This window comes from Syngnathus floridae, chromosome 16 (assembly GCF_059516105.1).
Source record: "Syngnathus floridae isolate MCC-2025c chromosome 16, RoL_Sflo_1.0, whole genome shotgun sequence".
In the NCBI taxonomy this organism is placed as follows: Eukaryota; Metazoa; Chordata; class Actinopteri; order Syngnathiformes; family Syngnathidae; genus Syngnathus; species Syngnathus floridae.
In genome coordinates this window covers 2,962,370-2,988,392 of record NC_142428.1, presented here as the reverse complement: position 1 = coordinate 2,988,392, position 26,023 = coordinate 2,962,370, and the positions used below count along the sequence as shown (strand labels likewise).

Here is a 26,023-nt window from a genome sequence, read left to right as displayed (position 1 = left end):
ACTGGGTTAGTAAAATTGTAAAAGTTGTTATAAAAAAATATATTTTAATGTGAAAGCCAATATTGTGAGCAAAAGGATCCATATTAATGGGAATTAATGGACCAACATTACAAACATGAGTTTAAATAACATTCATTTATGTTCAAACAGCCACCATAGAAACTCATCTGCAATAAAACATGTTTTTTATTTCTCAGTATAGAAAAGCAATTAAGTTAAATATTTAAACAAACCATCAGAAAAAAACTGCATGTTGTTTTCAACCCCATGGTCCTTTAATACATTAACATTTTTTTATCTCAAAAAGCGGAAAGTGTAAATAGTATTTTCACAGTAATAAATATTTTTTTACACTCAACATTATACGTACGCACACATATACATATATTTGTGTAAATATATATACGGATATACAATAAAAAGTTATATTCAAGTTGGGAAAAGAAATAAGAAGGGGTGATTGCATTTTAATCGTCGTTCCAAGGCATCGGTATAACCACGGCCATTCAGAGTCTGTCATAATAAATAGTATATATATATATATATATATATATATATATATATATATATATATATATATATATATATATATATATATGCAATTGTAGTGCATCACTGTAAATAAAAAATATAGTGCAAGTCAATACTTTGAATCTAATCCGAGTGGAATGACTACAAAGCGACGTCGTCTGTTGTTATGGCAACGGGGCGGTGCGGGGCAGGGGTGGTAGCAGAAATGACAAAAAACAGGCATATTTGGCAAATTATTAACAACCACAAAATGTATCAACACAAAAAAATGCATAGAAATCAATGAGCTTGACTGTCATGCAGCATTTTCCCCCAGACGATAAAAGCAAGGCAGATTGTGACAAAACGGAGGGAGGTGCTTAAAAAAAAGACTCATAAAAAGTCTGCCTCGGCTGAAATTTTTTTTTTTCCCTGTGGTTCGATTCCCACTCTGCTGACGGAGCGGGTTGGGTGGAGGTATAACTCCCAGTTCCTGTTTTCAAAAGTGATGCTAGCAGCAAATAGCGGTGACTCAACCACATTGCGCAATGTCACAAATGCAAAGATCTTCAATAAGTGTAGCGACTTACTGTAGCCGTGAGCGGTGAATAACGTTGGCGTTCAATCTCGATGTCAAAGTCGGCCACGTATTGCAATACCGCATCCGAAGTTGACACCGTGCTCAAGCTTCGATAATTGATGACGGCAGGTAGTTAGCGGCCGATGCTAATCAGCCTCATTGTGTGATGCCACGCGTGTAATTTAACTCACGCTCAACCTTCTGACTTCAATTTAACGGTTAGCGGCGAGCCTTGCCTTTCGATTCCGAGCGCTCCCGCTTCCTGTGTGCTTGCCGTTTCGGACGCCCTGTCAAACCTCGGCGCCCAGTTCGATGACGCCCGTTTCGACAATGGGCACCAGTTTTTCGTCCACCTGTACCAGCAGGATGGTCTTGTCTATATGGGAGCGGTTGGCCGGCTCACGGCTGCAAGGCACCCACCGGTGAATCACCTGGAAAAAGCCCAACAACAATCAACTCATTTTCAGAACCAGCGTTGTCAGCTTAACTCACATGTCCTTCCATGCCCTCTAGGGGGCTCCAGTCCCTCCAGCAGGTCCTCCCCGCCCGCAATCGCAACGTCTCATCAGGCCACTGTAGCTCCTTTCTCTTGGACACGTTGATGCTCTCCAGTACCTGACCCGGGTCCACAATCTGGAGACAGTAACAGATTCATTTTGCGATACAGCTAGCTGAGTTGAAATACAACTTTCCCACACACCTGCACTCTGTAGGAGATGTCGTCCCTGCGTACCGTGGAGACCACGGGGTTGTGCTGCTGCAGGTGGTGATGGTGGTGGTGCAGGTGATGATGATGAAGATGCTGCTGCTGCTGGTGGTGGTGGTGATGCTGGCCCAGGGGATCCATCACCACGCCGCACAGGCCGTCGTTCCCGAGAAGGCCCACTAGCGTGTGGCGCTTGCACGGCGGGATGCTGTGGCTGGAGAGCGACGCCGACGGGCCGGCCGAGTCCGAGTTGGAACCCAGCCGGAGTTGCAGGGAGGTGGGGAGCGTGCGCAGGGACAGCTGGCTGGTGGAGGAACGCCGGCACGCCTCCAGGCCCGTGGCGGACGTGCGAAGCGACGAGTGGCGGCTGCTGCCGCCGTAGCGGTACGACGACGACTGGCTTGCCACGGAGGCCCGGGCCGGGGAGTGGCGCACTAGGCTGGACTGGACAGACTGGGAACTCTGACTGGAGCCTGGACGCCCGGACAGCCACACCGCCGTTAGCGTTAGCCTTGTGACAATGTAGCAGACTGCTATGGTTTGCCGTTAATGGTTAAGTGCTCTTTCCCTCACCCAGAGCGTGCGGCTGGTACGAGTGACGGCCGCCGGGTCCGGAATGGCCGCCGTGAGACATGGAGCTCTGCTGCGAGTCACCCGCTATCCCATTGCCGCTGCCGCAGGACAGCCCGCCGCCGTCGGGATCCTCGATATTCCCTCCGCTGTTACAACCTGCGCCGCAGCCTTTTCGTAACCTGTAAGAATAAAAAGGAGATAGACAAGGTTTTAGTAAAAGACACAAAAAGACAACAAAACATTTTTAATTTGAAACCCTCAACACTGCTCCATAGCGACACAAACCTGTGCCAAGTGCTGACCACAAAGTTACGGATGTTGGCGATGCTGATGGGCCCGCCCAAGACGTGGCCCAATTGCGGGTGCGAGTTGCAGTAGGAGGTGGTGAGCGGCGACACGTAGATCGGGTAGCCGATGGGCTGGTCGCATGACGAGTTGATCATGTTGCGGAGCGCCTGCTTGGCGTTCTGGATGCTGCCGCGCTCCGGGTTGCGGTTCCGTAGGAACACAAGCTCCTGCTGCTGGCCAGCCCACAGGCCCCGCACACACTCTTTGTTGACCTGTGACACACGGCAAGATTTACGTCGTCTGTATTTTCCGACAACAATGATGAAAATGTTCCCGGACCTTGATGACTCTGAAGCTGAGGTATCGGCGGTTGAGCATGATGATCTTGTACTCGTTGGTGCCCTCGTCCAGCACGTGGCGCAGAGCGAGGAGCGACTGGGCGTTGGACAACACGGCGCTGCGCCATGCTGGGTCGCCTTCGTGGGCGATGACCAAGTTCTGCTGGTGGGCTGAGATGGCCTCGAAAAGCACCGCCGGCTCCTCGTACTCGTCGGGCGAGGTGAAGTGATCCTGGTGGAGTTTGAGGGACATCCGGATGCCGGGGACCACCACCTTCCTGAGAAGCTCCATGTCGGCGAAGATCCACTCGTCTCGCACCGACGAGATGCGGAAGTCTCCTTTAAACAAAGCGTGAAGCCCGTACAGGAAAGACTCCAGGTTGCTGTGGGACGGGACACATGCGAAAGGAATGAGCCGCCATTTTTTATCAGTGCTACTGGAATTTGCCCGCCAAACCTGGACATGTGATGAGCCGCCGTTCCCAGCGCTCTCCTTCCCAGTACGCACAGGCCGAAGCAAAGCAGCACCAGAGGTGAGTCTCTCTCGTTGTCCAGAGGCTACAACACAAAACATGAGTTCAACTGTCCTCAAGTATTTTTTTTAAAGTACATGAAGACCATTTTGCTACCTTGTCCCTGCGAGAGTTGCAGTACTGGATCCAGCCCAGGTAAACGCTGCAGAAACTATCCCTGGAGACGCCAGCCAGCCGGTGGTCGTAGTCTTCGTCGATGTTAGGATTGAAGGTAGGATCCAGGTCCACGTAGTTCCTCTCCCCACACGCCCGCAGACCCTCCTTCATGGTCTCGTTTGACAGCCACTCCTCCAACTTGGGTGAGGCAACCACGTAGTAGATGATCCCCTGAAGAGCATCGCCATAAATCTTTCCACTCGGATCGGTCTCCTTAAAGTCTCCACCCACTCACCTTGACATAATAGGTGGTGAGGATGCGTCGCAGGTCGAAAACCTGCAGCATGGAGGCGGCGCTGTTGTCGGTGATGCTGTAGCCCTCCAGGACGTATTTGGTGACCAGCACCTCCCAGGCCAGCCAGCGCTGGCCGAAGGCGGCGTTGAAGGACAGGATGTGCGGGAGATGGCCCGGCTCACAGCAGCAGCAGCCCTCGTCTTCCTCTACACCCTCGGTGATGGCCTCCACCTCCCTCTGCTGGCAGTAGGTACCTACAAGAAGAAGGGTTGCTGAGGACTTGTTCTGAAACTCATTTCTGTCCATCGACTCGTTTTTGTGGCAGCAGGAAGCTCACCTCGGAACTCCAGCCCTCGGAGCTGAAAGGTGACCAGGCCGTTGCCGATCTCCACCAGGTGAACAAGGGCGTTGAGGTAGTCCGAGGCCAGGATGAAGCAGTCGCCCGTGCTGAAGTTGCCCCAACGGCCCAGCAGAAGGTCACCGCAAAGGCTGTGCTGCAGCGAGCGAGTCAGGTGCTCGTAAAAGATGGAGTTGAGGTTATTGTCGTCCGAGCCTGGCGGGATTCAAAAGAAATATAGTTTCATTCTTTCTTAAATCATTAGCAATGTACAATTAGCCGTTCACCTGGATTTCTGTCCAGCTGCGAGGCCAGCCGAGTGTTGGAGTGATCCACCCTTTTGGTGCTTTGTGGAGAAAAATAAAGTAAGTTTAGATTGACTACATCGAGGTGAGATGTTTTTTTTTTAAGTAGGAATCCTACTTGTAGTCACGCTCCCAAAATTTGACGGGCCGGACATAAGACGTGATGAAGATGGCGCTGCCTAGGAAAGGGTTGAGTGGTGTGGAGAAGATGGCCGAGACCAGAGCTTGGACGAAAAGCATAGCCGAGTCTGCAGCAAGCGAGGAGGTCAAGGACCAGACGGGGTAAGCTTGTCATATAACCATGACCTCAATGAGACTAGCTGGGTCAGCACTTCCAAAAGAGACAATTTACAGCTGAGACTTGTGACTTGAGAGCATGACCAGAGTCATAAAAATATATACGAGGTGGCGTGGAAAGGATACGGGGCACGGCAAAGGGCTGGGCGAAGGCGTGGAAGGCTGAGCCCCAGGTGATCTGCCAGGGTGCGATGTAGGTGTAGACAAAGTGCAGCTTGTAGAACAGCTCCCACAGCTGAAAACAAAAATAAAAACATAAAAAAATGGACTTATGGACTCTGGGGGGAAAAAAAAAGGTTTGCAAGGTCAGCAAAGTAGGCGAATCGCTCAAAACGCACCTTGCTGAAGACGATGGACATGAGGAAGAGATCCAGCAGCAGAGTCTCCGACATGTGGCGGTAGTCGAAGGTGAAGAAGAGCACGGTGAAGAGGACGGTGATGTACTGGTAGGTGGGGCTGCTGTAGCACGTGCGCAGCAGCTTCAGCCCCGCCACGGTGATCATCAGCGCGCCCACCCTGGAGAAGAGAACAATGTGTCAAAAAAAGAAACAATAAAAAAACAAGCGTGCATGTTTCTCTCACTCGGTGTCCAGTCGCTTGGGGCTGGCGAGCTCCCTGGCGCTGCCGCTCATCTCGTTGAGGATGACGAGAGGGTAGAGGACGTTCCTCTCCACGAAGAGCAGCCACACGTGGAGCTTCTCGAACCACATGACGTGAGCGGCGTCTGACGCCGGAGAATAATTTTTTTTAAATTCAACATGAAGTCGACGAGTCATGATTGTCTGTGTGCTCACCCCTGACTTCAAACTGGTAATACTCTTTGGTCTTGAGGAGCGGGTGCGAGAAGCAGTACCAGGGGAGCTGTTTGCGCACTTGTGGTAGAAGGTAGTGCGTGAGCAGCCCCACCGTGCCCAGCAACGTGTAGAGCACGTAGCTCAGGAAAGGCTGCGGGGGACGCGGAGGAGATGAACGAGCCGTCGGGGGAAAATCGGCGTGAACGGCCGGTGTACCCACGTACCTGCAGGGCTATGAAGACCGTGCTGACGTGGATGGCGAAGTAGAGCACGGCGATGACCACGCACACGATAAAGTCCGACTGCAGGCGCTCGTTCTGCGAATCAATAAGCGATTAGAATCTTTTATAATGACGCCCCTTGTCTGGTTTCAATGCTTCCACCGAAAAACCCACCACAGAGGCCTTCAGCTTATCAGGCAGGGGGTCCTGCACTTCCGACAAGGGGTCCTCCGGGTTGCTGTCTCTCAGGTTGGGCAACATTTTGGACTGTATCAGCGAGCTAGAAGACAATTACAGCAGGTTGATGCATTCATTGAGACAGGAAAACTTTCCCGTCAGCGGTGCCCGTCCCAATACTTTTGTCCCCTAAGTGCGCTCACATGAGTACAGACGGGTCGCTGCTTTGCCGGCTCAGGTGGTACGACACGGCCACCAGCAGGCCGCAGAAGACGGAGAAGAGCACAGGGATGTGATGAGGCTCCCAGTTCTCCTGGAAAAGTCGAAAAGCGGCGCCGGTTGGCGTACAGAGCGCGCGTCCGAATCGAAAGCGAGTGCGGCTCACCTTGAGGGCGCCGTAGCAGAAGCCGTATAACAACGCGACGGTGAGCACGCTGCGGAGGACGCTGTAGAGGGACGACAGTAGGCTGGTGCAGGCTGCGGGCAGAAGAGGAGCGTTAATAAAAAATGAATAAATAAAATCAAAAAGTTGCGGCTCACCGTTGCCGCCAAAAATGTGGATGTCCAGCTGCTCGAAAAAATACATGACAAACGTGTTGACTTGCGGCAGCAGGCCCACGAAGAAAATGATGGGGAAACACAGCGTGAAGACTGCAAGCACACACGAGAGACCGTCGTTAATGATTTTAAATTTTAATCGCGGCGTAGGATTATTTGGCATTACCTATGACGAGGTCCCTGGCAGAGGCGAGGATGAGCGAGCTGGTGAGAGCGACGCCGTAAAGCGTGAAGCGGGAGGAGCTCGTCCTCAAGCTGGTGTAGTGAAGCAGCCAGATGAGACCGCAGCACAGGCAGAAGTAGACGGGGCGGCTGTAGGCGATGATGCGATTGTGGCCCTGTAGGTGGCGACAGAGAGCAGTGAAAGGTTAGCGGACCACCGCGGCTACGATAAAGAGAAGAGCCGTGACTTACATGACGCGGGGAAGAGGAGTCTGGTTGAACGCTCTGCCAATGAAACAGATTTAAAAAAAAGTCTACAGACAAAACAGAAAATAATTTTTTAAATCCACAATATTCCTCACCTTGAGCAAAGAATATTGGCAGCTGGCAATGACCAGGCAGAATTGAAAGACCCAGATGTCGGTGAAGAACCCGTGCACCAAAAGCACCGAGCCCAGGAAGGCCACCAGGACGGCCAGCACCACGGCCAGCACGTTCTCCAGAACTTCTCGATTCCTGGGATAAAGGTATCAAAACATGGTTTGGTCTCCTGCCACCTGCGCAATCACAGTCCACCACGTCACGGCGCTGTCGCGACTCACCGGTCGAACAGCGCCAGCAGAGTGAGGCGGTCGAAGTGAAGCCCCACCCACAGGTAAGGCATGAGCCACAATCGGTAGTACTGCTTGGCCTTGGCGACGGGGGCGCGCCTCGGCTCATCGGGTCCCAGCGTCACAATGTGGAGATCCGGGCTCAGGTCTCCGTCCTGCTGCTCCAGCAGCTCCGGGTCCATGGTGAGCAGGCGGTTCAGGCGGATCTGGGGGAGGGGGAGCTGCCTGAGGTGCATTCTTACTGACATCCAGCATAAATATCTACTCACCAGGTCATGAGGAAAGAAGCGAACTGAGGTAGAACTGGAGAGGTGGGAGTCTGTGTCCCTGCAGCACACACACGGAGGGAGAAAAAAAAAAAAATAGTAGCATGACGCTAATGCAACTGCTGTTTGGATAACCTGATAACCCAGACTGGTCAAATATTTACTCTTGCACTTTTCTACAGTGTTCATTTCCTGTTATTACAACTAATCATGTCTAGTTTGTGTCGGCGCTCCTCACCAAATGTTATTGGAGGCTCGTCTGGTGGCGGGTTCAAAGTTGACCAGGGACATGTCGCACCCCATGGCCTCATACAAGGAGGGTGTGAGTTTCCCTGAGAATAAAGAAAAGGGTCATTATCGATGGCGGTGGCGCTAGAGGAGCCTGCAGACGCTCCATCAACAAACGGAGATAACTGGAGCATGGATAATGCGCACTGCGCTTGGGGATCTGATCGCATCAGTTGGCCGAACGCGAACGACTGACTGACAGCAACGACCGCAGCTTCGCGGTGACGCCGAACTTGGGACATTGTGTGTCCTCGAGCGGGTTCACTGTTCCGCTTCGAATCGTTTCAAAACACGCGACGTGCGCCCGTTTCCCCACCGAGGTCGTCCTGCAAACTGCTGGCGCCGACAGTCGAGGCCTTGTCCTGAGAACCATCCAGGTGTGCGCTTCCATTCCTGGCCAGCAGGGAGGCGCTGGCGCTCAGCACCGTCACCTGGGAGGCGGTGCGAGACGGCTGAGTGGACTTGGTGGGAGGCTGGGACGCTTGACTGAGCGCCTCCTGGAGACTGCAGGAGAAAAGTGGGGGAGGAATAAAGTGAGGGTTTTTGGGAAAACAAGTAAACAAGTTCTCGGGCTTCAATAAAGTTCAAAGTCGGCATCGTCTCCAAATCACTTTCAGAGCGACAGAAAAACAAACAAATCGATGAGACACAGCAGAACGGGCAAATCATGCGCGCTTGTGAGGAGATTGATTCGTCAGGACTTGTAATGTTGAAAGGACTCCATTCTTTGCTCGGTCATCCGAAATGTTGTTAAAAAGACGACATGATAGCATCATAGCTGGAAAAAGGATGAACGAGATCACATGCTGAGCGAGACATAATGACGACGCGTGATCCAAGTGCGATTCAGGGCTGGATGATTTTCGGGGAAATAAATCCGAGTAGCTCTCGTCACATGCTGACATCGGTTTGCGAAGGACGTCGTACCTGAGGGGAGAGCCAATGAGAGAGGATGGCGGCGTGGGGTTACTGCCGGCGTTGTGCCGCCGTCGCACCGCCTGCCGGCGAAACGTGCTCCGCTCACGGCGGAAGACCACCGTCTCCTCGCTGCCGGGGGCTGTGATGGTGAAAATGAATTATTGGTACTTTTTGACATTTTTTTTTTATAGTTATACGACATACCCCGAAGGCAAGCGGCGCCGGCGTCCTGAGACTCCAAGAACACGGCCTGGCTGGGCAGACTGTTCCTGGAGCGTGTCACCGACTCCAGCTGGGAGGCGCGACCCAGCAGGGAGGCGGCATCCAGAACCTCCCCTTCTTTGGCTTCCAGGTCAGATTTGGAGGTGGTGAGGGGTCGCGGCCCGGCGGGAGCTCCGAGGCGCGTGGGGTCGTTAAGGCAGGCGGCGGTGCCACTGTCCAAGCTCAACACGCGGGCGTGCGTCCTGGCGTTGCCCGTGCTGGGGGTACGCCGGGAGGCGCGCCGCCGCCCTCCCGCCCGTGCTTCCGGCGCCGCGCCGGCTGCGGTCTGCTTGGCTTTGAGGGCCCGGTAGCGGCCCTCGGGTGAGTGGCAAGAGCGAGAGGTGGCGCTGGAGGAGCTGTCCGTGCTCAAGTGGCGGGCTGAGGGGAGACTGGAGGCGCAGCTCTGCTCGCTGTGGTCGCTGGAGTCCTCCTCTCCGCCGCCTCCGGCGAACACGGCGCTGCAAGGCTTGGCCAGCCCGCGTGGCGACATGTAGTCCCGGTGGCGGCTGGCGTCAAAACTGCTCGCCCGCTTCTTGCCCGTCCGCCGCCGCCCGGTGCGGCCAGTAGACAGAGAGCAAGTCCTCTGAACAACGTTGTTTGGCTCGACGCGGTCCACGGCGACCGCTTCGACCGAGCCGTCGGCACCGGTCCTGATGCTCGGATCTTGCGGACTCCCGCTGCCCTCCGTGAGCTCGGGAGGCGCGGAGGACGCGACGGTGCCTGGCCGGTTAGCCGTCAGTTCGTTGGCGTGCGGGTTCTTGTTGGCCTCCCTGGAGGGGAGGCCGCGAACACCCCGGGAACACGCCCTGCTGTCGGCGTCCACCCGCTCCCGCATGCGTTCGTCCCCGGAGAGCGACAGCAGGCTCTCCACGTGCGTGGAGCTGGTCTGCTCGCTGTGAAAACTGCTGGCGGTGCTGTTTGTGTCGCGGTCGGTGCCGCTGCAGTAGCTCTCGGTGGAGCCGCTGCTGCGCGCGCTCAGGCTGCGCAGGCTCTCGGCGCTGCGCTCGCCCCGCCGGGATTTTCTCCCAACGTCGGGGCCCTTCCTGCCGCCGCCTGAATCCCCCTGGTACAAACCTGAGCTACCCTCTCCGGCTTCTCTAGAGACCGAGCGGGATACCCTGTGCGGGTTCTTGTTCCTGTAACATTCCAGCCCCGAGGTGGAGGCCACCGCTTGGTCCTGCTGGTAGAGCCGCTCGCCTGCCTCCCGTTGCGGCCTGGCGGCCTCCAGCTCGCGCACGGGATCCAGGCCCCCCCTCCTGGGTGGCGGATAGAGCGTAAAGTCCGGCAAGCCCGGGTCGGGGAAGGCGGACCCCGCCGAGCTGGAGGTCCGAGGTAATCCCCGCGATCGGGGCTCCTTCCGAAAGGTCTGTGACTGCGAGGACAAGTGATGGGCGGCGTCCTCGTGCGACAGGCCGCAGTGGTAGGCGCTGGCGTTGCACAGCTCGGCGGGTTCTCGGGACAGCTCGGACGGACACAAGGAGGTGGAGGGCTGCAGGGAGGCGAAGGAGTCGTTGGGAACCAGGCAGTACATCTTTGTGTCTGAGAGCAGATCTGAAGACACAAGAAGGAAGGACCACACATTTATAGACATAAAGTATTCAAATTATCATTGATTTGACTTTTATGTGACAAAAAACAAAAACAAAATGGGCCCATGAAAACAAAACAATTTCCACACTACGCACCGTGATCGTGACTGCAGCTCTCCACCAGAGTCAAGCTGATGTCGTCTGACGTCTTTCCCACATCTGCAAAGAAAGGAGGGAAGCAATTAGGAGACGACAGCTTCAATCAATTATTAATACGGCCCCGGCGAGGTGCCGTTGTTGCCCTTCCTGTGCGACTGCCACCGTCTTTTGTTTCGCTGCACAATCTACCTTTGAGTGACCTCCGAGTAACAGATGGGCCCAAACACTTTTCCCAGAAACACCCCCCTCCCCTCCCTGTCTCTAATGAGCCAAGGCTAAGGAGGGGCACCGTTACCTTTGGCTCCCGTCGCTCTCCCGAGGGTGGACGCCGTCTGGAGCGGGAATGCAAAAGACGAGGAATTAGAAGACTTTTGTTCCTTCCCGCCACTGCAATCCACAAAATACCTGCTGCTCCATCCCGATGTAGGAGTTGCGCGAGCTGCAGTCCACCGGCGGCGTTTCTTGCCTGATGAAGTCGGCCATCTCGATCCCCCCTCCGGGGTCTCTGCGTGCACGCAAACACGCACTCGTGTTACTCACTGCCCCGGTGTGTCATTCATCACGCTGATGCTCGCGTCATTCAGCTCCATCCTTTCAATCAGCGGATTGAATGAAGGGTGGGGGGGGGAGGTTACGCAACTCCGACAAGGGTTTGTCTCTCACATCATCGACGAGCCAAATACGTGACAGTAATGAGATTTGGAGTGATGTAAAGTAGCCGCCGTGTTTATATTTAGCCCAGATGTGCTTTTTCCAACCAAGGCCCGAGATGAGCGAAAAGCAAACAGCATGCCAGGGATTGTCTATAAATCATTTCCATGCGCTGGGGATATTTCGCAACTGGGTTCAAGCGGCGGAGATAAACATCCCGAGAAACGGTGTCACGTGGAGTGCGCAACAACAACAACAACACCTTGAGTGGAAAATCTTTTTTGTGGCGCTCCGAAAGGGTCGAGCTAAGGTACCGCCACTCTGGAATGTCGATATGAGTCACTCGGTCCCGTTAAGGGCAATAAAAAAAGTGCAACCTCATTGGTTTTTTTTTTTCTTCCCCTTCTGCTGGAGCCTTTAGACTTGGTGAAAAAAACATTATGGAGAACTTTTTAAGTTTATATACAAACACAGTGAGAGCAACATTTTGACCCAAAACAACAACTAGCTTCATGCTAACACACAATGCAATATTCCTTTGACAGGCTAACACAACTAGCATTTCAATCTTACAATACCAAATTTAAAGTGAACAATGACTTCAAGCTGAAAGTACGTACGGCCCGCAATGTTTTTTGGCGAGGAGTTTATACCCTCAGGACATTTCATTCAACATCATCCATTGTGCTTGCAAGAAAGGAACTATTGACTGCAGCCAAGTGCAATTTGCAGGAATTTAGAACTCGTGTATTCCTTGTCCGGGCCATTTTAATCTCTGGAATTCAACACCAGTGGTCAAGTGGGTCAAGTGAGCTGGAAATATCATATTCTTATGCAAGAGCGGCTTCCCATGCTGACAAAAAACAACATCTTCTTGGTTTACATTTTCCCCAAAACTGTTTATAGAACACCCACAAACCTACCCCGGGCCGTTGCTGTCCTGCCGTCGTCCGGTGCTGACATTGCATGACCCCTCGGCGCTGCCCTGCGTCTTCTTGGCCTGCAGTTCGACCACTTCGCCCTCGTCCAGCGCGTGGTGCAAGCGGTAGTTGACCGTCTTGAGCAGCAGGAACATGGCGGCGATCACGCCGCAGTAGACGCCCACGATGACCATGGTGGACGGCAACGCCTGCAACGATTTTCAAAATGTCTGTCTTCATGTGTTGCTGCACCACAAGTGTAGATGACAACCAGTAACTCTATGACACGACCCCCCCCTCACAGATAGCCACACCCCTCCAAATCCACATCATCTGCCACTGCACTTGGAATACCCCCTGCATTCGTGCACGTTGCTATTAGTTGTGGCTCAAGTTATAAACCACGGAGCTGACTGGTGGATTTCCACTCTCGGAATAGAAGGCGAGCCACGCACTAATTTGAAACACCCTCAATATAGACGTTTGTACGCCTGGGAAACTGACACTGGGGTGGCGCTAATAAAAAATCTTAGGACAGGGGTGCCGGTTTTAAAATGGACTCATTTCTAAGAAAACATTTTCATGTTGCTACATCAATCTGCCTAAAACCTCACCCCCCAAAAAATATTCAAAATATCATTCCAATGCTAACGGTGAGCTTGGATTGTCATGGCTTTAGAAGCAACAGCTGTTTGAACAATAGCTGGCATATATTCTTCATCCTCAACAAAAAGCATCATCAAAAGGGAGAACGACTGGATGAAAGGGGAAGGCATAAAACTAGTCATTGGATGACTCAAACAAACATTACATACTTTTGTTTCCCTATTTTTAATTATTTAATATTAGTCTAATAGTTCGCATTTTGTGATTTTTTTTTAAATGTCTTGCATTTAATATGGAATTAAAGTATTGTTCGTCTATATTTAGTTATCATTTTTTCTATTATGCTCCATGAAATATTTTTATTCAATATTTATTTCCTATCTCCATTCTCCGTATCAATATTGTACATTATAAATATGTAAATATTAAAAGCAACGTTGAATTGAGAAGCCTCAAGTGGACATTTTGTGGTGCCGTTGGACTTTAATGGCACATTACATTGTGTACGCTCCAGATAATAGACAGCTTTCTATTTAGTGTCCCAGTGGCCGCTATCCTGGACCGTACAGCCGATGGGAAAACGAAAGTCGGGGTTAGAAAAAGAAGAAAAATAAAACTCACCATGTACAGCGTGAAGGGGAAGCATAGCAGAAAGAGCCAGATGTAAAGATGGAGCGCGTTGACGAACGTATTCTGGTCGGGGTCGTAGTACCACCCGCCGGTGATAGAAGCCCAGACCCCCTGCCTGAGGATCTGGAGGGTCTGCGAGCCCATGGCTCGCTTTAGCCGACACGTACGCCGCCACCGACGACGACTAAAGGACGAACGGCGCCGTGTTGTTGGTCAGAGACGCTGGCCTAGGCATCTTCTAGTGCCGCTAGCTAGCCCCAGTCAGCCAAGCCAAGCCGGAGAGCTCGGCTGCTGCTTTGATTCCTCCACTGGAGGACCGTGCTATCCCACCACGCCCTGCGAAAATGCTCTTCTTCGTGGTTTCCGCCGCTTTTTAGGCGAAGAAGAAACGCGAACAAGCAAACGCGTTTAAATTTTTGCACAAAATGTCGTCTTGATGTTATAATGTGGACTAAAACAAATGCGGAACACTTGACAAAACTAGTAATTGTTTATCAACAAATGAAGCTACAAGTTGATAAAAATGTTTTGAGTTTGGACCATACGTGAGAAATGTTGACATCTAGTGTTACTTTTGTGTATTGCAGGTGAAAAGAGGTGACAGAAAATAAACAAACATTAGGGGAAAAAAAACATTACAGAAAACACTATCAGAATATTTGATTGAAAATGAATATGAACTTTTTTAGTATAATTTTAATATGCTGGTAACCCATTAACACTAAACTTAATCCATATGATATTCAACATCCATAAAATAACGAATGTAACAATCATAACATTATATTTTATGGGGAATTTGTGACTTTTCAATTGAAAACCCAATGATGACAAAGCAATGTTTTAAATAAAAATATGGCGATATACCATAATAACATAACACATTTATTACACAAAAACACAGAAGTCGGGTTACGTGTTCCCACAGGAACTGATGACGCACCATCATTCCTGCATGTGTAAAAAAAGTCCTACGGGAATGAAACTGATCCTGCATGCAAAATGCTGAGGTCATCAAAAAGATCATCAAACATCCGCTGCCCTCCCCCCCAGGTTCATTTTATCATCATTATTCAATAATGCTGTGTGTGAGGCATCCAGATCCGACACGAGGACGACTTCCTCATCCTGATCGCATTGAGGTCAAGTAGCGGAAGACAAAGTCCTAACTGTTTTGTTCGATGTTGTAATTGCAGTCACTGGAGCCGAGCTCGCTTCTCGGGAGGCGGCTTGCTGGCTGGTGCGGCGGCGGTGGCGGAGGACTTAGCTACTGGCTCCCTTTCCTCTTGTTTGACCGTTTCCGTGGGAGGTTCAGGCTCTTTTTTTACTTCCACTGTGACACACATTTCAAAATATCTAAATATATATAAAATCAAACCACCTATTCGCTTAGGAATATTTGAATACAAATGATACCTTACCTGGAATGGGCTTCTCTCCAGGCTTTGGCTGAAATTTCAGAAAGAACAGATAATAAATACAGCAGTATACTGACTTAAACCAGACTTGCTTCAAGTTTTTATCGTAGTTTTACCCTAACCCTAACCCACTTTACGAGTCCAAAGTACCTGGTAGAAGGTTGGCGGGAACTTTGACCTGAGGTCCAAAAGCAGAGTGTCCACACGATGTCTCTGGAACAGTGAACCCGGCTCCTCTTTCTTCTTGGACTTTGGCTTGTTTTTTTCTGTCAAAACAATTTTTATCCATATAAAGTCTTGTGACATATTCGGTCAAGTCCCTCTGACTAAAAATGCTTCACCTCTCTCCTCCTGGTCTTTGAAGTGCCACCAGTAGCCTTTTGAGGGATGGTAGCGACAGTAGGACATGGCTTCGTCAAAAGCAGACTGGATGCCGTGAACGGCGGAAAGCTGAAATGGTCAAAAAAAAAAAAAGAATCTCAAAATACTGCCATCTAGTGATGATGACCATTGCATTGGTCCTGATTCTCACCGCTCTGGAGCTGATGACCGTGCTCAGATCCGGGGCCTGATAGACCACACCTATGATGATGTAGTAGTCAGCCAAGGGAATCACTGGTTAGCAGAAAACGAGATGAGAAGATGGTAGTCAGGTTAAAACATTACCATACGAGAAGACTTACAAAATCCTTCCATTTGAAATGATAATAAATGTTCTTTTGGGACATGCTCACCTTGCGTGGGTGACTGCCTCTGTTGCTTACGGATGATATACAGAATGGGCTCTTGCGCATGAAGAAGAATGTACTCCACTCCGACCATCTGACTGCAAAGTAAGTTCACGCCGTTCAGTCAACCATCACCTACTTACCCGTTTGTTCTCCAGCAGCACACACAAAGCTTTCTCAACATACTTGAGATGGTCCAGGCTGAGCCGTTGCATTTTCACCACCTCATTATTACAAGTGCGGTCATAGAAGGGGTTACTCCTCTCCGAGAAGTAATCGAGTACATTGCCAGGGTTGAGGATGGGCACCAAGCCGCTGTCCACCCAGGAGATGCCCAGCAGATTTTCTGCAAAGTCACAAATATACCATGACACATCTACATTTCCATTTGGAAACACGTCAATCGATCAGAAAATGCACCAGTGATGATTTTACGTTCGACGTAAATCTTATTAAAGAGCATAAGTAGCAGTTTTTAGTTATATTTACTGGTCAGCTAGTGAGAAAAATCTTGCCCCTTGTCTTCCATTCCATCAATGAAAATAAAAGCGCTGCTAATACTAGCCGCTAACACTAAAAGCTAAGCAACTAACGAACGACAGAAAACACATACTTTCTTAACAATACTGAAATATTTAAGATTAAACACGTTTGCTCATCTATTATTGTCCAAAACACACGCGCCTGTGCACGAGTTAATGAAATTATTTCATTTCTCTACCTCTGAAATCCACCGACGCCATGACGTAAATAAACTGTCGCATAAAGATGACGTACGGCAAGTCAAAATTTTGTCGCTTTATGATGACATCAGAGGTCAGTGCCCAGCCCTTGGGTAATGAGGTCAAGAAACCTTTTTTTAGAGTAGCAACATAAAAAATGATGCCTCTCGTGGATGAGCTATGGTGTCAACAGGCCTGCAGACTATTTAAGTTGTCCTTAAGGTTTACCTAGTCCCCTTGGGGTCCATTTTAGTGACCCTTGATTTAAGTGGAAGACACATCTGCTAACATACCCTTAAAAAACATGTACTGTTTTACAATTTGCACAGTATCATAAAAATAAAATTCAAAGGGTTAAAAAAATAAAAATGAGCAGATGACTATTTTTTTCCATGAGCAAGATTAAATGGGAGCAAAATCAAACAAGACAATAGCTGCTATTGTACTGTAAAATGTCAACTAAAGTATTCCTCCACTTCCCAAATGATGTTTGCTTGACAACAGCCAACTATTTAAAGGCACGGTATTATACGGAGACATGAAAACAGGCTTTATATAACAGCCGGCCGTATGTGCACTCATAATTTACAGCCCTCCCAGGCTTTCAAATGTGGTTAGGAGGGACTGTGGAATTTGAGCGACACACCCAAAACACAGCTGAGCTCACCAGCAACTGCCAGTGTGTGACAACAGCGACCCGACAGCTAGTAAGAAATACCAGTGTCCCTGCCATGGGTGTACATCAGGGGGTTGGGGTCGGGATTTGCAAGCAGGGGCGGTTCTAGACCCCGGAGAAAAGCCCTTTCTCCTAAAAAATAGTAATACAAGTATATGAAACCGAATATGCATTATAATGAACAGATCTCCTCCCGATGAAGAACCAACTTGGAATCCCTTGGCTCCTTATTTATCAACCAATGGGCGCATGGTGCCTCACAAGGACGCGCACGTAAGCATGCGCGCGCACACCTTGAGTGCGCATCATCATCCAGCAGATTTGCCTTGCGCCAGAAAAGGACGCGCCATCTGCGGCAGCGAGGAGGAGAGGGAGGAGGGAAGAAGACCGAGGATGCAGTGAAGGATCACGTTTTTGAAGATCAATGTCGAAAATGAGTTTAATCCAAGGCGGCGCCCACGATGTCGTCGTCGGTGGTCCCAGGGTGGAGGCGAGCAGAGGCGGCCCAGCTACTGACAACGGCGGCGGCTCCCCAAGGCTCCAACCGGGCGCGCAGCCTCCCCCCGTAGGTGGCCGGAGCAGAGATGCCCGCCCACACCAGCGGCACCACCACCAGCACCACCACCACCACCACGGCGGGACCTCCAGCAGCACCACTATGGTCAAGCAGCCGTCGCAAAGCGAGCCTGCCGACGCCGTGAGGCGGGCGCTGGACTTCAAGTGCCAGGGCACGCAGTGCTACAAGGACAAGAAGTACCGCGAGGCCATCGGCAAGTACCACCGTGCGCTGCTTGAGATGAAGGGGCTGTGCAGGGTTCTCGGGGACCCGGACGGTGCAGGCTCCAAGTCGCTGCTGGCCGCCATCGGCAAGTCCAGCCCGCTGACAGAGGAGCAGAAGGGGGCCATGGAGAACGCAGAACTGGAGTGCTACAACAGCCTAGCCGGTACACCACACTGCAATATTATTACTATATTACACTGAATTACATACTACAGTATACTAAATTATAGCACAATACAAAGAGTAGGCTTCCTCTAAAATAAAGGCATTATGAATTCATAAAAGACTATGTATTTTCAATTAGAGTTGTTAACTCAGTAAATCTTGGCCCTGGAGTCTTTTAAACGTTCACTACGACAACTCACAAAATTGTATCAAACAATAAGTCAGTAAATTCAAAATTTGCAAATCATATTTTTACGAACTTCTAAGACCATGAGAACCTGCACAAAACGACAGATTCAAACCCAGAACATTCACGAGGCATCCCTCCAATCCACTGTACAGTTTCTAAGTGCAATGAGTCATGGGGGGGGGGTCACTGAGGTTGATTCTCCACCGCATGCCACGCAGCCTGCCTTCTCCAGATGGAGCTGGTCAACTACGAGCGGGTCAAGGAGTACTGTCTGAAGGTGCTGCACAAGGAGGGCAAGAACTTTAAGGCCCTGTACCGCTCCGGCGTGGCCTACTACCACCTGGGGGACTTCCAGAAGGCTCTCTACTACCTGAAAGAGTCGCACAAGCAGGAGCCTTCAGGTGATACCAAATTATATTATATATGTATATTTATATATATTAGGAGCCTCTTTTATGTGCTTATATTGCAGACACGAACGTCATCCGCTACATCCAGCTGACAGAGATGAAGATCCGCCGCAGCGCTCAGAGGGAAAAGAAAGACGCCACTTAAAAAAAAAAAAAAAAAAAGAAGACGACCACAGATGACTTTTCCAACTCAGCGCCGCTTCCTGTCCCGCCTCTCACTTGTGTGCCGCCCGGACTTGTCATTGTATAGCAGTAAGGAATGTTCCCATGGGACTTCAAACGCTGCCCGTGCACTTTTGAAAGGTTGAAGATGATTTTGTTTTGCAATCACTGCCAGTCCAAACACACGTTGGGGAGGAACAACACACACACACAAAAAAATGCATATCGGAGTGTTTGTTTTGAATTCCAGCTTCACTCACTCCCTCTTTCTCTCGCACGACAGCATCTCAAAATGGAGGAGATGAGTAACAAGCTATGGTTTCTTTTTGGTCTGGTGCGTTCGAGGAAAATGCATGTATGGGCAGTACAGAAAAAAAAAAAAAAGCACACCATTGCCACTACGATACATATCATAGATACGTGTACAAAAAAAAAATAATATTGGTGATGCGCACCCAAAATAAAGCACTTGGATCACGTTAGAGTATTTAATCTAAGAACACACTGTTTTTTTTTTGGGATGTAAAATGTTGTGGTTGTTTGTATTGTGGATCAACTCGTTAATGATTTGTTATTTTTATGATTATTTATACTTTCAAATGCAAATATTGATGAGAGCAAATGTGTAAATAAAATAAACACCTCAACCATACACGGCTTCAATACTTTGGTGATCGAGCGATTAAAGAAGATATTTATCTTTACCCGAGTAATTCCCTTTTTTCCTGAGTTAAAAATAAGAGAAGGAGATGACGGTGAAATGAGTTGAATTGTGTTTTTAATGGTGTCGGACTCCATCCTCTCTTGGCACGCTTGTTTTGCATCCTTTTACATCCAGAGTTTGATTTTTGTCTTTACGTTACGCGCTATAGCAGACTTTGTATGGCGCATTCAAGTTAAAAAATGTGAAATAAGCGACGGATGGGTGAAATGAAAATAACAGCAGAAATGGAGGATTATAAAGTTCTCTCTCGTTCACCTTGAGTTATTGCAATTGCATAATAAATAAATAAATAAATTACATAATTGCAATAATTTATAAATAAATAACTTTGAAAGCAAAAAGGGTTTTTACAAAAATGACGGAAGGCAAATACAAACATCAGCCGCGATAACGAATTGTGAGTGAGCCACACGAGCATTTGAAGGCTCCTTGTATGATGTCATGGAAGATACACGATGCGGAATACGGATTCAAAATCCTAATGGACGTTCCCTTTAAGTCGGATGCAAACAAGCCGCTGCTGCTTTCGAGTAAATGGTGCAGTCGTGAAGTGTCAGCCAACAAGTAGTGAGTGTGTACTTACATTCATGATGCTTTTTTTTGGGAGGGGGGGGGGGTGCTTATCGTGATGTGGGGAACGATTGGGAAAATGTCACTCTTTGCTGCGTAGAGGCACGGTGCAGTCGCGGCACTGCCGCTCGTCCGGCGTGTCCAGCAAGTTGCGCCCCCTGTAGGGTGAGTAAGGCGTGGGCGCCTCTTCCACGGTAGGCGGCGTCTCTGCGCTGGAGGTGTGCGCCGCTGGGGAGTTGCCGCGGCCTCGGGGTTCCGGGCGGAAGGCGTCGCAACGAGGCCTCGCCGAGGGGCGGGGCCGTGCTAGGATGTCCAAAGTTTTGGGGCGCTCGGGGGTGCAGCGGCGCCGAGGGGTGGGGGGGAACACCACATTGGGGTCCGGGAGGCGGGGGACGGGGGAGAAGTTGTCGGTGAAACCCCGAAAGGCGCTCCCTGGGGGAGTGCAATGAGACCGTCATGTTGTTGTGCGCCAAATGATTGTTTTTGGAAAGTCTAGAATGAGCTTATGTACCTGTGTTCTCCAAGATGGCTTGCTCCGGCAAAGGTTGGAGGTTGTTCTGCAGGCAGCTCTTCCGGATGGCGCCGTCGGACGGCGTGCGTCGCAGGCCCGCGGCGCGTGGGGCGCCGGCGCTCGGCGCGCAGGGCACATGCGTGGGCGTGAGCGACTGCCGTGGGTTGCGCTTGAAACTCTCCAGGTGGGTGTTGACCAGCGCGTTCCCGTGGCGACGCGCAGGCGGGACCGCCGCCGGCAGCTCGTCACTGTCGGAGCGCAGCAGCGAGCGCGTGGATGAGTCGCGGTCCGGGGACGGCGGGATCCTCAGCGGGCTGTCTCGGCGGAAGAGTCTGTGCGCGTGGAAGAAGGCGTCCCAGCGTGATTTGACGCCCTCCTCCGGCCGAGCAAAAGTCAGCAAGTTGTGACCCAGCCCGGCCGCCGCCAGCAGAGCGCCGCAGCCCAGAAGCATCAGGTCCGTGCGCCGACCTCCGCCAGGGCTCTTGCGGCTCGGCGTGGCTCCCGGAATTTGGATGTCCGCGAAGGGATCCGCGCCGGTCACCGATTGGTCATCTTCTTGACCGTGCAGGCACAGGTACGTCTGAGCCGGGCCAGCTTCTGAGCCGCTCACAAAGCAGCTGTCTTCGTTTTCTATAAAATGAATTCATTGGAAAATCTACACAAAAATTCATTTCATGCACTACTTTAGACAAAGAAGCAGAATTTACCAATCTCCAGGAGGCAGGGGACGCCTGGCACGGCGGGGCTGTGTCTGGGGGAGCGGCGCAGGTTGGGGGCGCTGCAGGAGCGCTGGCGGCTGCCCTCGGCGGCGGGCCTCACGCTATCGCCAGTCATGTTAGCATTAGCATAGGAGGGAACGCCATGATTACACATTTTCAAAGCAAGATCATTCAAGAGTGGCAGGCAGGTACGTGTGGTTACCTGGCGTCGGCGCTGTGCTCGCGGTGCACTCGCGTCCTGCCCTTCTTCCTGGATCCCCTCCTCTCTAACTCTTCTTCGCCTGCATTGCAAGCCCAGCCGCCACAGCGCCCCTCACGCGGCGTGACTGAGTGGAAGAATAACGTTGGTATTGAGCTGCAACTGGGAGTGGTAGTAAACAACTTGAAGCATGCACACTGAACCTCTTTTTTTTAAGAAATGGTTCGAGAAAATGGGGTGCTCGTAAGTCAAAGTACTACTGTATCGTATTTTTTGTTAAAGTAGTTTACATACGTTGGATGGCTCGGAGGCGAGGGAGCAGCGGCGGGCTGGTGGGGGGGCTGGAGCCACTGCTGAGCAAACTTCTGCGGCGGTCATGTGATGGTGATGCCTGCACGGTGATCTTGTGCTGGAAATCTAAAAAAGAATTATTATTTTAAGGACACCTTTTAAGGACACCTTGAAACACTGCTGCTACAAAGTTACCTAGCGGCAAGCTAATCCTGTTGCCATCCTTGACTTTAAGGCGGTTGCGCCGGAACTTTCCCTGGCGGCGTTCTACATGCGGCTTGTCGCGGTACAGTTGGTGGATGATGATGTTGAGCTCGCGCTCCAGGATGTGGATCTCCCGCTCGGCCAGCTCCTGCTCGCGCCGCCGCAGCGCCTCCTCCTGGCACTTCTGCTGCAGCGCCGCCTGCGTTAGCTCCTCCTCCCACGACCGCAGTTCCTGATGCCAAAGAAAGGATGTTTTCGAATCCCCACGAAACACTTCATTAGGTACACCGTCCTACCTTCTCTTTGGCCCGCAGCTGGTCAAACATCTCTTGTATCTCCAGCTTCCAGTCGTCCTGCAAGGAGCAAAACGACTCTGCCGGCATCTCGAAAAATCCAGACTCCTCGATGGCGGTCAGGTGAGCTAGAATGTTGGCGAAGGGCGGCCGGGAGTGAGGGTCCGAGCTCCAGCAACCTGCGATCATGACAATGATATCACAGTTGGAGATAACCAATGGAACCGGGCGGCAGAGCCAAAATGAGCTCCTCAAACCAAAATGGCCGACTTCACGTGCATCTCAAAGGGACATTTTTAAATTTCAAGTTGCTTAGTCCATGTGGCTTGGCGTGAGCACGTCTTACCCTCCATGAGGCGGGCAAAGGGTTCGGGACATGTGGAGGGGATTGGCAAAGCCAGCTTGTTCATAGCCACGCCGTAGGCCACCGCCAGACCGTCGATGCCCCGGAACGGCACTTCGCCCGTCAGCAACTCCCACAGCAGCACGCCGTAACTGCCAGAGCAAAATCCACAAGCGTATTTCATGACGAGGAGTTCACAAACAAAATCATCAAGCAGCTTTGAATGTGGCGAATATTAAAGTGTGCGTAAGATCTGGACGTCTTCAGATCGTTTGAAAAATCACCGTCGCTACGGCAACTTGCATCCCTAGCTGAACTTTGTTTTCACATTTTGGGGACGTGCCGGAAAAGCCCCCGGCTACTTGCCCACCTCCAAACGTCGCTACCCTTGGAGAAGGTGGACGAGCGGATGACCTCGGGCGCCATCCAAGCGTAGGTGCCCGCCGCGCTCATCTTGGTGGTGCACTGCCACTCGCGTGCCAGCCCAAAGTCTGTAATCTTCAGCGTCTTGTTGCTCAGGTCATCCCCCTCGAGCCTCTCCAGGATGAGGACTGGGGGGGGGTGCGGGATGGGAGAGGTATGACGAGGTGGTTGGGGGGGTGGTGGTAGGGGGTTTGCGCATGTCGTGGAAAGCAAGGATTCCGAATAAAAATAAATTTAAATGAAGCGGAAAGCAAGATTAACACAAAAATGGAGGGCAAAGTGGGGATAAAAAAGGGATTTGTAAGAGGACGAGGTTAGGAGTAGAAGAAGAGAGAAGAAAACAAGACGTCGTGAGACACAGGCTGCGTTCGGCGTCGTTCTTCCTTACTCGTTACACCGCCGTCCTTCGCTAGCCAATGGGAAGCAGCCAGCAAAGGCTCGCCGATAGTTAATTTGTGTGTGTGTGCGGGCGTGTGTGCGTGTGAGGAAAATCCTTCCTAATAAGTTTCAGGATTTAAAGGATTACAGACAACCACACAGACAACTTTTTCTTTCTGATCTTATGTGTACAACAACAACAAATGACCAAATGTGACCAGCACGGTGAAAAATCAAATTGCTGCCGAGGGTTCCTACCATTGCTGGACTTGAGGTCTCGATGAATGATTGTGACGATGGCTTGGTCGTGAAGGTAGCGCATTCCCCGGGCGACCTGCACCGCCCAGTCCACCAAGGCGCAGGGTGGCACACGTTTGCCCGCCAGCACCCGGTTGAGGGCGCCGCCGCGGGCGTACTCCATCACCAGGCACAAGTTGGGCTGTCGTAGGCAGGCGCCCAGAAGTGCCATCACGTTGGGGTGCTCCAGCATGGCGAAGAGCTTGGCCTCCTGCCGCACGCTGGCCAGAGTCTGCACCGGGTCTTCGTCGGGGTCCCGTCGCGCCGCCTTCACCGCGACCTCTGCGCCGCGCCACACAGCTCGGTAGACCTTGCCGAATCCGCCCACGCCGATGATCTCCTCCAGGGCCAGCTCAGAGAAGTCAATCTCCAGGACTGTGGATGGAGGAAATCAAAAACTGTTGTGTATGAATTCCATAAATGCCCATGGAAAGTTTCCAAGTGTAGCTACGCTCCCAGTGGGACCCCCTTCTCCTTGAGCAGACCCTCATGAATATTTCAGGTGGTACGTGAAAGTAGGCCAGCAGAGGAGGACAACAGCCCAGCCCAAACAAGCAAGGCTCACATCTCAACCTTGATGTTGTCCCAATTGTGGTGCATTTTTACAAAAACAAATCAAGTTTAGATGAAGTTTTAATTGCTATTCCAGCGTTTTCTGGATCATTTCGATTATACATGGGGTTTAAATAATTATTATTTCGAGTTATGCACATCTCGAAAGATGATTCGAGATGCATCTGGGGAATGAAGTCACCGCTAGCTCTTAAAAAAAGAAACACAGCAGCGGAAATAAGGAGGGAAATAAAGTTGAAAGTATTTTTCATGACACTTTGATAATCATTTGATGCATTCGGGGTTGATGTCAATCGATGGGAAAGCACAAAGGGGTACTCACGGTGCAAGGGGGGCACTTCCTGAGACGAGGCGGCCCGCCTCTCCTCCGGCACGCCCCTGCTGACATAGTTGCAGGGGAAAATGCCCACACGGTCGGCCACCACGCCGGTCCACCATCCCTCGTCCCCAGACACCAAGGAATCCTTGGACAGCACCTCCACAAGGTCCCCCCTGCGGAGACTCAACTCGTCGTCCGCCGTCGCCTCGTAGTCGAACACGGCCGTCCAGCGGCCGGCAGGTGCCACATCCGGCGGCTCGGCGGCGTTCTCTCCATCCTCCTCCGGCGTTGGCCAGCGGAAAATATCTGCTTCATCAGAGGAGGGGGGGACGCCCGAGGTGTGCTCCGCCGAAGCCGCTTTGGGGGAGACATCCATGGAGGCGGTCCATGGGACGGCCCGCAGCCCAGCGGCAGGCGCATTCACCTGGCGGCCCGCTAGCTAGCTAGTTTAAGTCGCGGTTAATCCCGCGCGCGATCTGCAGCTCAGCTCACAATATTGCATTGTGGGTAATATGGCCTCATCATGATTGTGGCTCCGGTTACTTAAAACCACACGAAAATATCACAATCAGTGCGAGCTGCGAGCAGCGCATCTTCCGCGTCAAAATGCCAATCTGCCCTCCTATTGGTGCGCGTGCGCGTCACTCAGCCGCTTGGACCCGCCCTATAACACGACGTGACGTCACAGACGGGCCCTATACTGTCCATAGCAAAAATCACATTAATTATTCATCTTACTGGAAAACTCCAGAACAATAAGTGTACAGTAAATAATATCACAATTTAAATAGTTTTTGATGTTTTAGAGCTCTCAATTTGGTAATTTAAAAACAAAACAACCTAAGATATGGTTGGTTGTCTATAAAAAAATATGATAAAAAAGAATTTGCATTTTTCTTGTGAACCAGAAAGCTGATTTTATTCCACAGTAGAGAACAAAAGAAAACAGTTAGAATCTCAAAAAACACTTTGGAAAATTCATATTTTTTCCCCATTTTTTTTTTCCTTTGAAATTTGACATCTCATAGCAGGCCCGGGAGAACTTTTAAAATGTAACCTCCCCCGACCCCAAACATCGCGCCTTTTACAAAAGACCATAAAAGTGAAACACTCACAAAGTCCAGTGAGGTCTCTACAAAGTCACGTGACTGATTTTAAGCATTTAAAAAAAAAAAAAAATTCCACCACATATCCTGGCACAGATTTTAAAAACACAAATGAGTCAAGGCAGAGAGGAAAAACGCCAATGTTGTCGGTTTAAGAGACATAGAAAGAGAAACAAAAAAAAAAGATCAAATGTGGCTCAAGAAGTGCGTGA

At 50.8% G+C, this 26,023-nt stretch overlaps 4 protein-coding genes across 4 annotated transcripts; 1 reads left to right on the top strand and 3 right to left on the bottom strand.

Annotated features, from left to right (window-relative positions):
- Positions 1-168: 168 nt before the first annotated feature.
- On the bottom strand, positions 169-13,938 carry pcnx1 (pecanex 1). Its single transcript, XM_088400534.1, has 35 exons — positions 13,601-13,938; positions 12,377-12,582; positions 11,208-11,307; positions 11,098-11,134; positions 10,800-10,862; positions 9,058-10,665; positions 8,863-8,992; positions 8,252-8,439; positions 7,886-7,979; positions 7,651-7,708; positions 7,373-7,587; positions 7,133-7,286; positions 7,023-7,055; positions 6,775-6,946; positions 6,591-6,701; positions 6,436-6,527; positions 6,254-6,363; positions 6,048-6,153; positions 5,877-5,969; positions 5,653-5,803; positions 5,441-5,582; positions 5,197-5,374; positions 4,985-5,093; positions 4,680-4,809; positions 4,544-4,602; positions 4,257-4,472; positions 3,920-4,173; positions 3,625-3,855; positions 3,453-3,553; positions 2,997-3,378; positions 2,655-2,929; positions 2,370-2,548; positions 1,791-2,269; positions 1,583-1,723; positions 169-1,521 (listed from the first exon to the last, which is right to left on the bottom strand). The coding sequence occupies exons 1-35, from the start codon at positions 13,751-13,753 to the stop codon at positions 1,381-1,383; spliced, it is 6,891 nt and encodes a 2,296-aa protein (XP_088256660.1). The 5' UTR covers positions 13,754-13,938; the 3' UTR covers positions 169-1,380.
- Positions 13,939-14,473: 535 nt separating this feature from the next.
- med6 (mediator complex subunit 6) lies at positions 14,474-16,622 on the bottom strand. Its single transcript, XM_088400554.1, has 8 exons — positions 16,477-16,622; positions 15,942-16,101; positions 15,762-15,853; positions 15,560-15,642; positions 15,369-15,477; positions 15,178-15,293; positions 15,031-15,058; positions 14,474-14,942 (listed from the first exon to the last, which is right to left on the bottom strand). The coding sequence occupies exons 1-8, from the start codon at positions 16,517-16,519 to the stop codon at positions 14,806-14,808; spliced, it is 768 nt and encodes a 255-aa protein (XP_088256680.1). The 5' UTR covers positions 16,520-16,622; the 3' UTR covers positions 14,474-14,805.
- A 668-nt stretch (positions 16,623-17,290) lies between these two features.
- Positions 17,291-19,513, top strand: ttc9 (tetratricopeptide repeat domain 9). Its single transcript, XM_088400553.1, has 3 exons — positions 17,291-18,097; positions 18,508-18,690; positions 18,762-19,513. Exons 1-3 carry the CDS (start codon positions 17,578-17,580, stop codon positions 18,842-18,844), a joined length of 786 nt encoding a protein of 261 aa, XP_088256679.1. The 5' UTR covers positions 17,291-17,577; the 3' UTR covers positions 18,845-19,513.
- On the bottom strand, positions 19,081-25,281 carry map3k9 (mitogen-activated protein kinase kinase kinase 9). Its single transcript, XM_088400535.1, has 11 exons — positions 24,709-25,281; positions 23,775-24,188; positions 23,086-23,266; positions 22,719-22,867; positions 22,376-22,551; positions 22,071-22,311; positions 21,879-22,001; positions 21,588-21,711; positions 21,374-21,486; positions 20,667-21,296; positions 19,081-20,587 (listed from the first exon to the last, which is right to left on the bottom strand). Exons 1-11 carry the CDS (start codon positions 25,079-25,081, stop codon positions 20,238-20,240), a joined length of 2,874 nt encoding a protein of 957 aa, XP_088256661.1. The 5' UTR covers positions 25,082-25,281; the 3' UTR covers positions 19,081-20,237.
- Between the last annotated feature and the right edge of the window lie 742 nt (positions 25,282-26,023).

Bases quoted from the DNA above. Each gene is read 5' to 3' on its own strand.
- pcnx1 (XM_088400534.1), bottom strand. From the start codon at position 13,753: ATGGGCTCGCAGACCCTCCAGATCCTCAGGCAGGGGGTCTGGGCTTCT. The intron at 5,583-5,652 runs GTGAGCACACAG...CTCCGGCGTCAG, and splicing joins TTACCAGTTTGAAGTCAGGG to ACGCCGCTCACGTCATGTGG. The intron at 3,554-3,624 runs GTAGCAAAATGG...TTTGTGTTGTAG, and splicing joins GCAACTCTCGCAGGGACAAG to CCTCTGGACAACGAGAGAGA.
- ttc9 (XM_088400553.1), top strand. From the start codon at position 17,578: ATGTCGAAAATGAGTTTAATCCAAGGCGGCGCCCACGATGTCGTCGTC. The intron at 18,098-18,507 runs GTACACCACACT...CATGCCACGCAG, and splicing joins GTGCTACAACAGCCTAGCCG to CCTGCCTTCTCCAGATGGAG. The intron at 18,691-18,761 runs GTGATACCAAAT...CTTATATTGCAG, and splicing joins GCACAAGCAGGAGCCTTCAG to ACACGAACGTCATCCGCTAC.
- map3k9 (XM_088400535.1), bottom strand. From the start codon at position 25,081: ATGGATGTCTCCCCCAAAGCGGCTTCGGCGGAGCACACCTCGGGCGTC. The intron at 22,312-22,375 runs GTAGGACGGTGT...CTTTGGCATCAG, and splicing joins AGCTGCGGGCCAAAGAGAAG to GAACTGCGGTCGTGGGAGGA. The intron at 21,712-21,878 runs GTATGTAAACTA...TCTTCCACTCAG, and splicing joins TCGCCTCCGAGCCATCCAAC to TCACGCCGCGTGAGGGGCGC.
- med6 (XM_088400554.1), bottom strand. From the start codon at position 16,519: ATGCGACAGTTTATTTACGTCATGGCGTCGGTGGATTTCAGAG. The intron at 15,294-15,368 runs GTGAAGCATTTT...TTGTTTTGACAG, and splicing joins CAAAGACCAGGAGGAGAGAG to AAAAAAACAAGCCAAAGTCC. The intron at 15,059-15,177 runs GTACTTTGGACT...CTGAAATTTCAG, and splicing joins TCCCGCCAACCTTCTACCAG to CCAAAGCCTGGAGAGAAGCC.